Source organism: Nyctereutes procyonoides, unplaced genomic scaffold (genome assembly GCF_905146905.1).
Source record: "Nyctereutes procyonoides isolate TBG_1078 unplaced genomic scaffold, NYPRO_anot_genome, whole genome shotgun sequence".
Classification (NCBI taxonomy): domain Eukaryota; kingdom Metazoa; phylum Chordata; class Mammalia; order Carnivora; family Canidae; genus Nyctereutes; species Nyctereutes procyonoides.
In genome coordinates this window covers 10,365,051-10,383,484 of record NW_026575151.1, presented here as the reverse complement: position 1 = coordinate 10,383,484, position 18,434 = coordinate 10,365,051, and the positions used below count along the sequence as shown (strand labels likewise).

Here is an 18,434-nt window from a genome sequence, read left to right as displayed (position 1 = left end):
CTTCATCAAACCAAAAGTTGGAATTTAGAAAGCGTTGGGGGTAAGCCACACTCACATAGAATCTGCCTTGATTAGTATTTATTTTTTGCATTACTTATCTTGACCATTATATACTGCCTTGTGTTTGGCAAACAGTAGATGCTCAATAATTCCTTGCTGAAAACTAAACAATTACAATTTTATGTAAGCATAAAATGCTTCTCCATAATTGGATTGTCAATTCCTTTAGGGCCAACACTCTACCACGTTCTTCTAAAGTCTGACCACCTGGCGCGGTATGATATGCTGTGTTTAAAAATGTAATTCAGGGAATCGCAAGTGAGCATATGTATTGGGCAAAATTTTAGTTTAGCTGCTGCTGGTGGGGGGGTGCGGGGAAAAGATGAAGGAGATCCCATTCTCACCCCTAGTGTGCTCTATTGGATGAGATAAGGAACTTCTGCATATAATCATATATTAGAGAAGAATATGGCAGGTTTTTAAAGAACTGTATAAACCAGGTGTCATAAAAGTTCAAAAATGGGAGAAGCTGCAGTGGGCAGGAAGGTTCACAGAGGTGGCATTTAAATGTGCCCTTAGAAGGCAGAGTTTGGGCAGACAGAAATGGTGGGTTGTTTTTTTTTTTTTTTTTTTTCAGAGATGGGAATAGCATGTGTGCATATTCAAAGAATAATGAGTGGGTCAGTTGAGCTATAGCATATATTCTGAAAATAGGGGCTGATATGGCTCATGGGTAGATTGAGATTTTATGGAGGGTCTTCAAAGCCAAGATACATAATCCCTATGTAATTCAATAGGTGATGGATAGGCACTGCAGAATTCTGAGCAGGCAAGGAAAGTGACATGCATCTAGTGTCCACCAGATGGATTGAAAGAAAGAGAGAGGAGGCAGTGACCATGGGTCGGAAGTCTCACATTTGCCCCAGTAATAGGTAGTGAGGCTTCATCCAAGGAGTGAAGTGGGAAGAGGAAGATGAGAACCATGTAAGAGATCATACCTGGCATCCGGTAAACTGTATTCCATAAACAATAATTGGTGGAAGAGTGAGGTGGAGGGAGGGAGGAATGAATTTCAGGGGGAGAACCTATAGAACTTGGCAGCTGAATGGATTGAGGCACTGAAGATATTTGCTGAATTAACAGTCTGAAGGTAGAGTTGTCTTTGTTTTGTACATCATAGAGGGAGCGATGGTTTGCAGATTTAGGAGATTCAGATTGTCACTGGTTTCCTCTGGATTTCAAGTTGCAGATCCTTCATTCATTCAACCAGGGGGTTAACAAAAGAGGGAACATGCTTACCCTGATTCTGATCACTCTCTAATATAGGGAGTCAGACCATAAGCACATAGGAAGCAAATATATATCATTGGTTATGAGTCTTTTAGGGGAGAAATAAGAGCATTCCAGGGTGCAGGGACCAAGGGGGTAAGGGAAGAACTCCCTAATTTAAGATGGCATTTAGCAATGGGTCTGAGGAGAATGAGGGAGCCAACTGACGTTATAAGGAAAGGGCATTCCAGACAGAGGGATCAGTGAGTGTAAACATCCTGAGGTGGGATCAGCCTGGAACATTCCATTCCAGGGGCAGCAAGACTGTATGTCTGTGGCAGGGTGAAGAAGAGGGAAGATCTATGGGGAGGTGAGCTTGGAGAGGTGGAGGGTAGTCTGGCAGAGGGGGAGGCGGACTAGGTGATGGTGATGGAAGAGAGGGGGAAGTCTTTTTTTTTTTTTAAAGATTTGTATTTATTTATTCATGATGGGGGGGGGGGCAGAGACACAGGCAGAGGGAGAAGCAGGCTCCATGCCAGGATCCCAACTCAGGACTCGATCCCGGGACTCCAGGATCATGCCCTGGGCCAAAGGCAGGCACTAAACCGCTGAGCCACCCAGGGATCCCTGGGGAAGTCTTGTGAGTGTTTGGTGCAAGCGTGTGGGGAAAGATGGAGAGATTGACCAAAATCCCTAATGCAAATGGAGCAAATGACCTGCCCTTTTGTCTTGAAGTTCCTGGGGAAGAATGCAGATCAGCACTCCTAAGACCTTGGCTGCATGAGATACTCGATAACTAATTCATGAGCTAATTGCTTCTGCCAGAGTTCTCAGGTTGCTGATTGTGTCTCTCCAAAGATGAAAGGGCAGACTCTTGGCTGCTGTGTTGGACAGTTGCATCCAGGCTATCAGAACTTTCAGAGTGTGGAGCCTCATGCACAGCACAGTCAGTGCTAGCTGCTGGTAAATCCCAGCCCTCACTCTTCTTTGATCGTGGGCTGTGTTTAGAGTTCAGTGTGAGGCTGCTTCAGTTACTCCTTTTCTTTTGTTACAGTGTCAGCCTTCACTGGGCTTAAATTCTGGCTGCCAAGACAGAGCCGGTGCTGCTTAGGGAGAGAGACTCATAGGTGATCACGTTTCTCCCTTATCTTGGGAAGGCACCCTCCAAAAATAGAGGGAGGGCTCCCTTTCCCTGCGATACTACCTTCGCCTGCCTTCTCCACTAGGCTTAACTTCTCTTACCCGCTTAACTCACACCTGCACCAGTTTTTCTCGGTCCACCTGTTTCTAGTAACTCTCAATGACCCAGATCTGAAGATCCAGTCCTCTCCCCTTTACTGTTGCCCCCCCCCCCACTGCTAATGGAGCAGGGATGCCCAGCCCCTGCTGTACCTCCAACTCTATTCTGTGTCCTTTCTGTTGCATTTTGCCAGAATTCTCTGGCATTTTGCCTTCCCTGTCTGTCCTAAATGAGAATATTTTCATGAACTTGATTCTTTTTAGATGTGAAAAATGTCCCTTCAGGGGAAATGCAGGTTGATATCTTGCATTTCTCTCTTAAGGCAACTGGCACACCTGAGAGAGAAGCACCTGCACGTCATCCCTTTGCTTCAGTGAGGATGGGGCTACCAGGAGCCGGGGTGGGCTGGTCTGTGCTCTCCAAAAAGAGCAAAGCAAACTTCTAGCCCGGTGTCTTGTGCAGGCACTGAGCTATTATGGGACTGATTTTGCCTCTTGAATGATCAGTTTCCACTAGCGCTTGCACATATCCTCTGCCTGGTTAACTCTGAAGTGGATTCATTCTCTTACTGTCTGTCTTGGTCAGTGGATCGTAACTGATTGTTGTTTTTAGATACACAGAAAAGGTTTGAAGATCTATTTTCTTCCCCTGAGGAGGTACAAGGAGCCATATGCCTATGCAAATTGTGCAGAAGACAGTTGGGAGCCTGCGGCCTGTAGAGAGAGTAGCAGGAGAGCCTGGGCCCTGGGTTTGCCCTTTTCATGGTTAAGGGGTCACATCCTCATGTCAGGGCCCTGAATACCCTTTTTTTTCTTGTGAAATCAGAGTAAGGAGTTATATTATTAAGATCGAAGCTAAGCTTCTGAAACAAAGAGATCCCAAATTGCAGCGCCTTAAACAAGAAGTTCATTTTCTCTCACAGAAAAATCCAGAGGCAGGTGGCCCCAGATGGCCGAAAGTAGCTCAGTGATCCTCAGCATGAGGCTTATCTATGGTCCAAGGTGACTTCTGTAATTGCTGTCATTCCCCAGCCAGCAATAAGGGACAAAGGCCAGGGAAGCCTACATCCACTTCTATTGTAGGAGTATTACTGGAAGAACACATAGCAATTTTGATCACATCCCAGTGGCAAGAGAGTAGTCAGACAAAGCTGTGAAGTGGCTGAGAATTGTAGACCCTCATTGGGCATCCAATTACTTAGCTACCAGTCAGAGGTTGTGTTTTTTTAAAGTCAGGAAGAAGTATAGCAATCTCTAGCACAGAAGTGGTCCTCACCTTCACCAAACATTCCCTGAGTAGCTGCTGCAGAAAACAAACATGTGCAAATGTGTTTCCTTAGCTGAAATAGCAACATGACAGGATGGTGGGAGTCACCACTGCACAACACAGTGAGGTCTACCTGAGAGAGGTGTGGGAGTGAGTCAGGAAAGACTTCCCAGAGATGATGCTTTAGCAGAGATATTCCTTGGTTTCCTTTCTGTCTGCCTTTCTCAGGATTGTGACACCAGCCAAATAGGATGCTCCCACTGCTTTACTTTGCATTCTCCCAAGAGCAGGGATATATGAGACTGAGCAACTTATCCAAGGAAATGGATTTTCTCACAGATCTGGGGCTGGAAGTCCAAGATCATGGTGTCAGCAGGGTTGAGATTCCCTCTGAGGGCTGTGAGGGAGAATCTGTCCCTGGCCTCTCTCCTTGACTTTATAGAGATGGCTGTCATAGCACGGTGTGTTCCATGTATGTGTGTATCTTTTATAAAACTTTCCCCTTTTATAAGGACATTAATTAGATTGGATTAGAGCCTACTCTAATGACTACATCTTAACTACTTTCATATGCAGTGATCCTGTTTCCAAGTGAGGTCACACTGTGAGGTACTGAGGGTTAATACTTCAGCATATGAATTGGGGGCGAGGGATGGGGTGGCAGCAGAGCACAATTCATTCCCTATTAGGAGGCTTTGAGGAAAAGCTGAGAGTCCCCCACAGCCTGGCAGCAGGCATGGTGCCATCTACGGCTCTGCAGAAAGCAGGAAGGCCAAGGCAATCACCCAACATCCTGTTAGGAAGGCAGTTCTTTCAAAGATGCTTTATTCCTGCACACTTCCTTCACCCAGACTGAACTTTATCTAATGTGCTGGCCTTCCAGGGGAATTGGAAAAACTGACAGGGTTAATGTGGGTCTCTGTAATGCTGCCAGATATGTAGTTGAGCCTGCAGGTTGGTAACTGAAAACACCTTTGACGGGATTAAACTCCTTCAAGATATTTCAAACAGTAACTACCTGCTATGACAGTCAGTAAGGACAATATATTGTTAGAAACACCACCTTGATGGTGAGTAGCTTAAGCCTTCCAATACCCAATTAGCAAAAGCTAGAATTTCTTAAAGTGTATAGAGATGGAAAATCTGCACTCAGTACGACCTCTTAGGTAGTGATTATAGTGGATGAACTGAATTCATTCACCAACCGTGGTTTTGTTGTTGTTGTTGTTGTTAAAGATTTTATTTTATTATTTATTCATGAGAGACAGAGACACAGGCAGAGGGAGAAGCAGGCTCCATGCAGGGAGCCCGACGCGGGGACCCGATCTCCGGTCTCCAGGATCAGGCCCTGGGCTGAAGGCAGCGCTAAACCGCTGAGCCACCAGGGCTGCCCACCAAGCATGTTTTGAGTACCTGTTATGTGCCAGGCACTATTTTAGGTGCGCAGTAGAGAAGAAACAACAAAAATCCTGTCCTCTTGAAGCTTATGTTCTAGCTGCACCTTGTTACCCCCTTGCACTAAGTGAGGAGGACATCCCTTAAGTAATATTAAATACCCCATCAAAATCAGTATTTCTGATGGGAAAAATATTATAGCCAAAAAAGTATTCTAGAAGAAATGATTCCATTAAAAATATAATGATGATATTTCAGGAGTAGATCCATGAATGGCTTTTGTGATTCCTTACTACTTTTCTGTTGTTTTTCACATTTTCTTTAATGGACATGTATTACTTTTATATTGAAAAAAAATTAAAGCATAATGGTAAAATTCAAGAGGCTCCTTGCCTACCCTGAAAAGGTTGATGAGTTGTACAAAAAGTATTCCTAGCAAGCATAAACTTTGAAGTTAGACAACCTTGAGTTCCAGCCCCACTATTGCCCTCTTATTGACTGTCTGAGACCTTGGGTGGGTCACACTGCTTTTCTAATTTTACTCGTGTCATAATCTAGAAAAATGGAAGTAATATGCCAACCTTCACCTCCCAGAATTGTTAAAGGATAAAACTTAATATATATAAGCAAGCCTGAAACAGTGTTCTGCACATGGTAGGTGTTCAATGTTTGCTAGATTGGAGTGGCTTATTAAGATCAAGCCTAGAGCTCTCATGTGCTGCTAGTGGAAATATAAAATATAAACATATAAAATATATTAAAAATCCACTTGGTTTGGCAGTATCCTAAAAAATTAAGCAGGTACCTAACATATATTCCCAACATTCCACTCTAAGAGATTTACCCAAGAAGAATAAAAATTTATGCCTATACCAAGACTTGTGTACAAATGATCATAGCAGCATTATTTGCAATAGCAGAAAACTAGAAATAACCTAAATGTCCATTAACAGGTGAATGGAGAAACTATGATTATCCATACAATAGAATACTACTCAGCAGTAAAAAATAATAAACTATTGATACATCTGTAATATGGATGAGTCCCAAATAATTATGCTAAGTTAAAGAAACCATGCATAAAATAGTATATATTCTATGATTCTAATTATGGAAAAAATAGAAAAAAATCCAGGTAGTCTATAGTTACAAAAACCAATTGATTTGTTTCTTTGGGATAGGGTAGGGGACAAAAAAAAGGGAAGAATGGAAGGATTATAGAGTGTCAGGAAACTTTTAGAGTGATGGACATGTTTAGTATTTTGGTTAAAGTGATAGTTTCATGGGTGTGCCAAAGCCTATAAAATTGTATACTTTAAATATGTGCAATTTATTATACGTCAATTTCCTCTCAATAAGAAATGTTAAAAAAAAATCTATTCCAAACCTTTTTTTCCAAGAAGGAAAAATCTATCACCTTTCTTAATTACTCTCAGACTAAAGACTCATATAAAGGGACCAGTGAATTAGGTGACCAGTTGATTGTGAGTATCCGGACAAGTATTTCCCCATGAGCTGTGAGGATGGATTCACAGCAGAGAGAGAGATGGTTAAATTTGTCAGTGCAGCTGGTCTGAAGTTATTAAATTTTTACAGAATGGTATGGATTTCTGTCTAGAGCCACAAGACAAAGCGATAAGACAGGAGGCTACATTTTTTGCCTGTCAACAGCTGATGTACCAAGCACAGATATCTAAAATGCCTCATCAAAAAAAATAATAATAATAATAATAATGCCCCAATAGCCAGGAGGCTGTTGTATCTAGGTAACAAATCTCAAATGCTAAAGAGAGTTGGAAATGTAAACCATGTAGGTTAATTTATTTTAAAAAAGATAGAACAGTAATATGGATGTCACCGTTAAATGTAAAAGTCAAAGTAGAATCTCTTTGTTTTTTTGTTTTGTTTTTCTTTTGTTTTTGTTTTTTACTGAAAAGCCAAACTGGTTTTGCCAGGATTAACAATGATAAATAATAAATCCCAGGAAGCAGCAATTGAATTTCAGGACCTAACCAAAGGACTAGATGTGATGGATTAATAGCCCAACACTGAGAATCAGAAAGAGGGTATTTGTGCTGAGGGACTAAAAGATAGGGTTTTGTTTCAGTCTTGGCTGGCATCAGAGGATGAGCTCTAAGATAGAAGCAAGAAATCTGGGCTGTTCTACTAAATATTGTACGACGTTTAAAAACATAAGATGTTATTTGTGGGATGTTTTGACTATCTAAAATAACTTTAGGGTTTTTTTTTTTTAGTTTTAAAACAAGTCTGAAAAAAATTAATGTGTTTCATTTATATCATGTTATTAAAGGATACTGTTTTTTTAGGTCATTTAAGAGTTAAGATAGAATGATGCCACAACCCCAAAGTCATGCAGTAAGTTTTGTCACTGCCAGCCTGGCTAAAGTGGTATATGAGAAGCTAGAAAATCATGGACCAGAGAGTTGGAAAGGAGCCTTGAAGAATACCAATGAAATCATGGATGCCAGGCTCACCAATCACAGAAAAAAAGCTTATGTGTAGCCAAGCCCTATGACTCCAGTGTTCAAAAGTGAAACCATCACACAATATTTAAAAATAGGGCAGGTTTTCGGAAAGGACTATGAGGCCATGGAGGAGTATAAAACTTAAGAGAGAGGAGTTTGGAGACCAAGGCTATGACCCTACCTTTCACAGATTTGACCTGTATGCATAAACCCTCAGAATAGGAGAGGAACATTTATTGAGCACTTGCTTTTGGCTTGGCACAAAGCAGAAGCTAGATAATTAAGTTAACATGTGCTCTCACAGAACATATGCTGTTGTAGGAAAAAAAAATACACAAACGACTCTAACACAAGGTCTCAAAGAGAAGGGCATAAATGCTGTAAGAGTTAAACAAAGGACTCTGGTGACAGTATGGCATTTCTCTAGCGTTAGAAGTATGGCTAGCATTTTGACATCCTTTTTCTGGTTCTCTCTTCCCCTTTTGCTAGGTATCCAGATTCGTTCCTTTACTCAAGCTGACCTGATTTCACAGAACATTCAGTATATCCATTCCAGTGAAACCGAGAAACATTCAGATGCCTTCAGCTTTACACTCTCAGATGGAATCAGTGAGGTAGGCAAGGCACTCCATTCCCTCAGTGAACAGGTACTGATTCAATTCAGTCTTCTTTGAATGGAGTGTGCAAAGCAGTTATGCAAGCTTCATTTTGCCCTGCTCTTAACCAAGGATAGTGGTGGCTTCTGACAGCCCCTGGGGCTATTTCCAGAGGGAAACCACTTTGGATTCCTGGTCAGTCAGTCATGCCAGGAATGGGTGAGAGGAAAAGTAGCACCTCCCTTCTACTTGGGTGGGTGCTGGGGACAGGTGTCCCACCTGCACTTTCTGCCGTTTAGGTGACTCAGACTTTCCATATCACCATTCGCCCTGTGGATGATTCACTGCCTGTCGTGCAGAGCTTGGGGATGCGGGTACAGGAGGGTGTGAGGAAGACCATCACAGAGTTTGAGCTCAAGGCGGTGGATGCAGACACAGAGGTAAGAGCATTCCCCTGGGTTCTTGGGCTGAATGAGAGGCTGATCTGTTGCTTTGTGACTATGTGTCCTGAGGGTAGGGCAGAGTAGTAAGTTTAATGCAAGCGTCCTTGAAGGACTAAAAATCAGAAGATACTGTGGCCTTCTGGAAAAGAGAAACTGATATATTTGAGATCAAATTGTTTTTAAACCCTTTCTGAACTCCTAAATATATCCTCTCTCTACCCTGATTACATGTAACTGTAATGCTGATTTTTTTTAATCCTAATTCATAGAAAATTAAATAGATGATATTTTAGCCAATTTTTTACTCTTCCTTATTATAGTGAACAAGGATTTGGGGCACCTATTCATTTTTCCTATCATTTACCACCTTCATTCAGACTTCTCTGAATGACAAATATCGCAATTTGAGCATCCTCAACTCGGCTTTATTCAGTAAAACAGGGCATGTAGAGACTAAACTCTTACCCTCATGATGCTTTCAGATTAAAGTACCTAACATGCAGGCATGATTTAGCTCTCATTAAAGGGTACCATAGGATTTGTTAATTAGTTCTATGTATACCCTTCCCTGTGCCAGCACTTCTACTTTCATTTATCCTCAAAAATATTGATTACCTAATAAGTGCCCCCCTCTGCTCTAGATGCTAAAGACAAGGCTGTAAACGAAACAAAGTCCTAGGCTTAGGGAGTTTTCAGCCTTTGGTTAGGGGGACAGACAATGAAGAAAGGATGTATAATATCATGTCAGATATGATAAGTGCTATGAATTAAAAAAAATAAAGCAAGATAAAGGAGATAGAGATTGAAGGGTATGTTATTTTAGATGGAGTGGTCAGGGAAGTCTTCACTGAGGAGCTGATATTTGAGCAGATATATCATGAAGTGGAAGAACAAGCTATGCATTTATCCATAAAAGTCACTCTTTGAGCAAAAGAACCGGAAGTGCAAAGGCCCTATGGTAAAATGTGCTTGGAACCTTCGAGTTACAACAAAGAAGTGAAGAGGCTGGAACCCAGTGAGCAAACAGGAAGAAAGAATACAGCCAGAGAGGAACCCTGGGACCAGTTCACAGAGGGCCTTGTTGGCCCAAGTCAGGCCTTTGCATTTTATTCTAAGTTGGTGGAAAATCACTGGAAGGTCTTGAATAGGGTTTTCTGCATTTTATTTTTCCTTCTATGTGTCACCTAGAAGCCACAATTAGAAATGGGAAATTAGCTTCTGGTCTGAGGCATTTGTAATCTCTATATGAGAATTTTGGGAAAGTTGGGGGGAAATGTTGGGAAAGAAATGAATAGTTTTAAAAGGTTTAGCTCCTCTCATCCTGGTAGAGTTAAAAATTCAAGTTTTCCCCTATGACCCTTAAGAGACAAATTTAAATGTCTTAATCTGACACCAAAAGGCACCAGAACATAAGTTCAATTGTAGTAACCAATATAGTTTCTCTCCTTAGTTTTATTTTTGGTATCTATAAAGAAAATGCAATCCTTATTTTATAAACATCTTTAGGTTTGGCTACCCTTGGCCACCTGTTGGCCATCACTCACAAATATGATTTGGGTCGTCTGCTGCTAAGTTGGTAAAGCCTCTGATTTTTGGTTTCGGCTCAGGTCACGAACTCATGAGTCGTGGGATGGAGCCCAGTGTGGGGCTCTGCGCTCAGCAGGCAGTCTGCTTGAAGATTCTCTCCCTCTGCCCCTCCCCTACTTTCAAATAAATAAATAAAACTACTAAAAAAGCAAAACAAATCTCGTTTCTGTTTTACCTCCTCAACAGGCCGAGTCTGTCACATTCACCATAGTGCAGCCCCCACGCCATGGTACCATCGAGCGAACCAGCAGTGGGCAGCATTTCCGGCACATTTCCACCTTCACCATGGAAGACATTTACCAGAACCGGGTCAGCTACAGCCATGATGGCAGCAACTCTCTCAGAGACCGGTTTACCTTCACCGTGGCTGACAGGACAAATCCCTTCTTTATCATTGAGGAAGGAGGAAAAGAGGTAAGGGGTAAAGACAGTGGAGAGGGAGGCAAAGTGTACCAGAGCTTGTCCAAAGGCAGAACATGGCATTTTCCAGCCAAGAATAGCATTGTTCTTATTCTGTCACTGATTGGCCTTGGGCTAATTACTTAACTTCTCTAAGCCTCAGCTTTTCATCTGTAAAGTGGGTACAATAATAATTACCAGCTTCAGTTAGTCTAAGGATCAAAGGAGGTAATCCCCGTAAAGTGGGTAACATTGTTGGCAAATAGCAATAGCAAGCACAATAAAGGTGATGATAGTGATTGTTACTATTACTGTCATTATTTCTCTTTTCCTTTCTGTCCACCACTGACTCCTTTTATCTTTCTTCCATCTGATTCTAATATCTGATCTCATACAATTCTAGATTGTCTTTCCCTTTTATATGTCCCCTTAACCACCCAGAGTTTCTCAATCTCATAAGGAATAGCCCGGTTAAGAGTATGGCTTTTGCCTCTAAAAAACACTGATTTAAATTCTGGCTCTGACACTTACTAGCTGAAATGTTTGTAAAATGGGGATATCTGCCCTTATGATGTACATAAAGCAGTTGGCCCAGTACCTTACACGGAGAACATAGGAAATATCAAATAAACTGTGGCTATAATATCATCATCACAGTCATCGCTTTAAGACCAGCATATGAGAGAGGTAAAGGTGTTGTTCTCTTGAGGTCCTGCAGTTGTCAAGCTTTACTTCCCTAAGAGAATTGTTCCGTTCTAATGTTCAGGTGTCTGGAAGAAACTCTCAGATGTCCTCTCCACTCCCCTCCCTGCCACTTTTCCTCAGTCCTTCATTCTTCAGCCAGGGCTCCAGCAGGAACATAACCCTCCCCTGGGAATAATGGCAGCTGTGGTGAAAGGTAGGCTGGAGGACACGCCTGTATCTCACACATCAGAAGCAGTGTTACTGAGCAACGTGATCACACCCTACTGTATTTCAGGAGGACAGAAGGGGCAGCTCCTCAGTCCTGTGGCATCCTTTCTTACTCTGATGATGAACGGGAATGATTCTTTTCCTGGAAGAAAGATCCACCCGCATCCTTTAGAGACAATCTGTGCGAAGATCATTCTCCCTTGGCCCAGGTGTCAGTGAGACGGCTCTTGGGGTTTCCTGCCAATTTGGTGTCTGCACTGCATTACCACCTAGCAGATCATTGTTTTCCTCTTCCAAACTATAGCTGCTCCCCCACTTCATTTGACTTTCAGAAGAGCAAAGAGATTCAGGATGAATCAGCAAGAGGGCTATCTCTCTGATAAACATAAAAGGTCATAGTAGGTTTCAAAATACAGTTCAAGAGGAACTGTATTTATTTTTGAAATGAGAATTATTTAGAAGGATTGCAGAAGATTGAAAAGCTGGCATCTTACTGCCCTGTGTGCTGGCGTGCCTTATCCTCCCAGAGACAGGTTCTGGATTGGGCCCACCTCCTATGCGGAGTGCGTATGTGGACATGCATCTACGTGAGAATGAAATCATAGACCAGCTTCTTTTCACTATTCCCCCAAATGCTTTTATTCTTTCTTGATGTCCTGTGCCCCTTTCCCCCGTAAGGACTGTTCTTTCTCAGAAAAAGGGGGGAAAATATCCCCTCATGAATCTTCCCACACCTGCCAGAATCCCACCTGGAGACTTTGACATTAACGTGTTAATGATAAGTGTAGTCCACCTCTTATGACAATTTTAACAAGAGTTATTGAAAGGAAAATACTGTTTGCTGTTTGACCTCAGGGCAATATTGAACCCAACTAAGGAATGCATGGGTGTGGGAAAGTCAACTTCCATAGCAGATGAAATTGCAGAAAAAATGCCACTTGTTTCATGCTCTTCTTCTCATATGGTCCCCACATTATCAATCAAAGCATTCTCTGTGCCTCATGCCAGGGGTGATAAGCAATGGGAATGGGCACAGTTGTCCATTCTGAAGTGCCAACAGGTTTCAGGGGTTCCAGCTTTGTAGGTCGTGCACCTGGCCTAGTTTAGATGTCTGGGAATGATGACTTTTCTCTTTGGGCTTCCCTGCCAGGTTATGACAGCAGCACCTCAGCATTTCCAAATAGATATCCTCCCAGTAGATGATGGCACTCCTAGAATTGTTACCAACCTGGGGCTTCAGTGGCTGGAGTACATGGATGGCAAGGTAAGGCCTTTCCATCTGCCACATTCACATGAACCAACGTCAGCTATGTCCTTATCTGTGACCACTTGGGGGATAGAAGTCCAGTTTGACTGATGTTTACCTCTCCTGAAGGGAGCTGATCGTCCTAAGATCGGCAAGCTCTGTGAGTGTGGTTAAAATTGTGTTAGTTTAAGATTTTCTTACAAAATGACCCCCAACATACAGAAACTCAAAGAAGATAGAAATTTAGTTTTTCTGTCACATATGGGGTGGCAGTATGTGGGCAGTCCAGGACTCTCTGTGACCATTCAGAGATGCAGATTCCTTCTGTCTTCTTCTGATGCACTGGGTTGTTGCTGAGCCAAAACTCCTCAGCTCCTCATCGATATTCTAGCCCATGGGAAGAGGAAAGCAGAGAAATAGAGGGTAAGGAACTTCATTTTAAGCAAGTGATATGATACAGAAATTAAACACATCATTTGTGCTTATATTTGGCAAGAAATTGGCTATATGGCTCCATCTGTTGCATGAGAGACTGGGAATAGAGTCTCTAGCTGGCTCAGCTAAAAGTTTGTTAACTAGAAGAAGGGGAGGATGGATTTTGGGGAAGTATCTGGAATATGCCGTAGATGGGAAGGAAGTGAGTATTTTGTAGGTGAGTATCCTCAGAGGACTTCTATTTTAGAAATTCCTTTCTCTTCCTAAATTCCAATTTGATAATTTTAAGATATGCCAGATTCTTACCTCATAACATATCAAGCATTAAATTCTCATCCTCACCCAAACACACATACTTCTTCTCTAATCAGTTCAGGAACTGATTTTTCTTTTGTGTGTGGTATTCCCTCTAGGATATGGATTTTCTCATCTCCATGGAGCTGATCAGTTGGCTGTATATGTAGCTGCTATGCTATGATTTTCTATAGAACAGGCTGTGATTTTTAAAATTAGTACATATTCCTGCCATCCCCTATTTGATACCCCTGTCCCCATATCCAGAACCATCCCACTCTCTTCTTGATATTTTCCAATTGGTTTTCTACTTCCTACTTTTCTCCTACTGCAATGACTCTTATCCAAGTCAACAATGACTTTTATTTTGCCAAATCCAAAAGTTACTTACATATCCTTATTTTACTAGGTCTACTAATATTTAATACTGTTGACCACCCCCTTTTTTCTCTCAAACCTTTGCTCTTACTAAATGTTTGTTGAATTAATGAATGAGTGAATTAAAATTTAGCCAGTATATTTGGGCAATATTGGGGTATGACATATTTATCTTACACAATTTCAAGAATTGTGATTGACTCCAGTAGGGTATAAAGTGGCAGTCTTCCCTGCATCTTATCACTGTTTCAAAGTTCCAGACTCAAATCCCACCACCTGAAATTCCTCCTCCAAAGCAGGTAGAATTAATCTCTCCCACTCCCATATATGGACAGCACTCTTTTTATATCTCCCGTTATGGCTCTTGCCACAATTACCTTGCACACAAGCCCTTGTTTCCCAGTAAAATGTGAACACCTCAGGGATGGAGGCTGGGATGGTTGCAATCCTCGTAGCCTCTTTAATCCTAACAGAGTTTTCCATGCAGTAAATGCACTCAGTAAATCATTGTTGAACAGAATTAAATTCTGAATCAGAGGGTCTTGTTCTGGCTTTATTCCCACCTCAGAAATTAAATTTAATGGGTTTCTATTCCAGACAACCAACTTGATCACCAAGAAGGAACTGCTGACCATGGACCCAGACACAGAGGACCTGCATCTTGTCTATGAGATAACAGAGGGCCCCAAGCATGGCTATGTGGAGAGCAAGCTGCAGCCTGGCAAAGCTGCTGCTACTTTCACACAGGGTGGGGACTCAGGGCACCGAGAGATGGGAGAAGTCTGTTCTAACTTTCTCGAAATTGTCTGATCTTTCTCACAACCACTTCTGGCTACTTACCCCCCCCCCCCAGTCACTTAATTGCAAACAATATAGATCGTTTAGTGTCTAACCGTCCAACTTTGGAATTTTATTTCTCCCAGTTTCCATTTCCCATTACTCTGAATTATGGTAAAAGACAAGAAAAGGAAAGGAAAGGAAAGGAAAGGAAAAGGAAAGGAAAGGAAAGGAAAGGAAAGGAAAGAAAGAGAGAAAGAGAGAAAGAAAGAAAGAAGGAAGGAAGGAAGGAAGGAAGGAAGGAAGGAAGGAAGGAGAAAGAAAAAAAAGAAAGGAAAGAAAGAAAGAAAGAAAGAAAGAAAGAAAGAAAGAAAGAAAGAAAGGAGAAAGAAGAAGGGAGGGAGGGAGGGAGGGAGGAAGGAAACACTTTGCCTTTACCATGCTTGCTCAGCTCCCAGGTTGCTTTATGTTTTGGTGAGATTTAGTGGAAGGATCACATGATATTGATTGGTTTTCTTCTTTTTCTAATTGAAGCAAAGTTGGCATACAATGTTACATTAGTTTCAGGTATACAACATACTTGGTTTTCCTTAAAAACAAAACCAACAACCATACTTTATGAAATATCTGTGATCCTATATGGCTTATTTTTTCTCTAAGGGTTATAGATTGTTTTTAAGTATTTAACAAAGAAAGTAAAATCAACAAGGGTATGTTGCTCAATAGAAATATTTTCCTATTTTGAATCACATCAAGCAGACCATTTTGTATTTTAGTAGTCTTATAAGCATGTCAGACTCTTCTAGACTTCTTTTGAGGATGGCCCTTACCTTGAACAGTCATTGCAAAAACTGTCCCTTGTAACTCCTACAGTGTATTTCCCTTTTCTCCCTGTTTTCAATCTTAATGTTCTCTCCTAGAAGAGAACATTTTATGTCTTGTGTGGTTGTTTGAATTCAACCCCAGCTTTTCTTAGTAGCATATACCTTCCAAAGAACCTTATTTACAAGAAAGTAGGGGTGAGTGTGAGCATGTATACAGAGAGGATGGAGTCAAAGACTCTTTGTCAGCACTCAGATTTGACTTTAATATTCCAGAGAGATTCATTAAATCTAAGACCCTGGGATTCTCATTTTACAACAGCATCAAGGTACTTCCTGGACATATAGACAGCTCTTTTGCCACACAGAGCTATAGGATTTTATTTTAAAATCTGGCAGACACATTTATTTTTAAGACTACTACCCCTTTTTTTGTTCTTGGGAAATTATGTTCTATCTACAGCCCATTAGAAGAATAAACTAGGTATGTTGGCATGGAATCTCTGAGGCTGCCTACATCCCTGGGTTAATTCACAATGTGCTTTTTCTCACAGAGGATGTGAACTTGGGATTGATTCGTTATGTGTTACACGAGGAGAAGATCCATGAGATGATGGATAGTTTTCAGTTTCTGGTGAAAGACAGTAAACCCAATGTGGTCAACGACAATGTCTTCCATGTTCAGTGGTCCCTCATCAGCTTTAAATATACCAGGTACAAGGGTCATTGGTGTTCATTCTTGAGAAGTGAATCAGGCAAGCAGAGGAGATCAGATTGAAGTACCTGGGGGTCCACTCTAGTCTTCTGATGGTGATGGTGGTGGGGATAACAATAATAGAAATGATAATGTCATCAAGTATTTTTTTTAATACTGTGTGTACTGGGCACTTGACATGCATCATCTTGTTTAATACTTGCAATTGTGAGATGAGTGCTATTGTTCTCCCCACAAGAACAAAGCAATGGAGACAGAAAGAGGTGAACTAATCTACCCAAAGTCACATAGCTAAAAAAGCAGTAAAACTAGGATTGAAAACCAGTGATCTTAACCGTTGTGCTTTATTGCATCGCCTACAAGTATTTTTGCTTCTGCCTTCAAGTTTTAGAAGATAATCCAGGAGAACTGATAAGAAACAAAATATGCATCCGATACTGGCTGAAAATAATCACTGGTGCATAATAACAACATCTTTGCCTTACCCTCTACATTCTCTCTGTTCTCAGGCTTGTATTCTCCCCTCATTCCTTTGATGTTCATAGGATTTGATGTCCTTTGGGAACATTTCATAGCTTAATATAGACATGCTTTAGGGTGCTTTTGTACTCTTTTAAGGGGTTGAGAGGCAAACAGGCACCAGCTTTGGTAAAGGTAGGCAAGCACAAGGTTGATTTATAGGTCAGATTATAACTAAGATTATGATTATGTGGGGGAAATCATTCTTGAAGTCTACGTTTCAAAGACTTACTATTCTAAGAAAGCAATTTCATGATGGTTATGATGAAAATTGGAATGGAGGTGGGAGATAACATAAAAACTTGATTTCATGTGCTGGGCCGTTCCACTCTTAGTCACATAGACTTAGAGAACTTAGTAAGATATTATAATCAGCTTTTATATATGTAAGCTTTGCTGTTATTTCCCTCTTGTTTATATCTCCTTAAAAATTAAATAAATGGGGACACCTGGGTTGCTCAGTGGTTGAGCATCTGCCTTCAGCTCAGGGCATGATCCCAGGGTCAGGGATCGAGTCCCACATCAGGCTTCTTGCAGGAAGCCTGCTTCTCCCTCTTCCTGTGTCTCTGTGTCTCTCATGAATAAATAAATAAAATCTTTTTTAAAAAAAATTAAATAAGTGGACTAAAACTGATCACTTTTTCTCTGGACAACCCTCAAGCGTTTAATGGGCTGAATAGTAGAGTGTCCCAAAGCTGGCAATGAAAACTAACCTGTTAGAGGTACTTTGCTGGCAACCCTCACAGCAACAAGACATAAGCCCTGTGATGAAAAACTCACCCCCAGCTCAGACCCTACCTACTCATGTCTTTTCTAAACTTAGATACTTATGAATTAATAGCACATGGAGAGTTTGCTCCTCCTTGCTTCTACTTTGCCAAAGCAATACAAATTCATAGCAGCAAGCTAAGTTACCCCTGTGTTTTAGTCTGTTTGTGCTGTTATAACAATACTGTAGACTAGATGGCTTACAAACAATAGAAATTTACTTCTCCCAGTTTAGAGGCTGGGAAGTCCTAGGAAAAGGTGCTGACAGATTCGGTGTTTAGTGAGGAGCCTCTTCCTGGTCCATAGGTAGTTGTCTTTTCCCTGTGTCCTCACATGGTGGAAGGACCAAGGAACTCTATGGGACCTCTTTTATAAGGGTACCAAACCCATCCATGAGGGCTCCACCCTCATGTCACCTCCCAAATATCAACATATTGGGGTTAGGATTTCAGCATAGGAGTTTGAGGGGACATACTCAGTCTATAGCACAATGTCACAAAACTCCATTTGTCTAAACAGCTTTGTTACCTAGGCCCAATTCTCATTTTCTTACTTCTGCCATCACCCTGACTCCTTTGCACACTTCCTGGAGATCTGGTCCAGTCTGTTCCCACCTGACCTAAGTCATTAATTGCCTTGCAAGCAGCTTTCTTTCCTAGGAACTCACTATTCTAGTTATTCTCCCACACTAGGGAGAGATTGTCATTTTCTGTGTTTTGATGTACAAAGTACATAGTTCCTTGGTGCTACCCATCTTCTGAATGACTTCCACCTTGCTCTGATAAAGGGGCAGATACCATTCTGCATCCACAGCCTCCTTGGTCTCTTGGTGCTGTGACTGTCCCAGGTGAACACATTTCCTCAATTTATAACCTGGCTTCTTAAAGA

At 41.5% G+C, this 18,434-nt stretch overlaps 1 protein-coding gene across 3 annotated transcripts in view; it reads left to right on the top strand.

Moving 5' to 3' along the window:
• Positions 1–18,434, top strand: part of FRAS1 (Fraser extracellular matrix complex subunit 1) — a 437,262-nt gene that overhangs the window by 353,190 nt on the left and 65,638 nt on the right. For all 3 annotated transcript variants that reach the window (XM_055313090.1, XM_055313089.1, XM_055313088.1), the window contains exons 48-53: positions 8,146–8,270; positions 8,552–8,692; positions 10,469–10,696; positions 12,744–12,857; positions 14,544–14,694; positions 16,099–16,258. In XM_055313090.1, the coding sequence (XP_055169065.1) occupies positions 8,146–8,270; positions 8,552–8,692; positions 10,469–10,696; positions 12,744–12,857; positions 14,544–14,694; positions 16,099–16,258 (919 nt within the window). The remainder of the gene's footprint in view (positions 1–8,145; positions 8,271–8,551; positions 8,693–10,468; positions 10,697–12,743; positions 12,858–14,543; positions 14,695–16,098; positions 16,259–18,434) is intronic.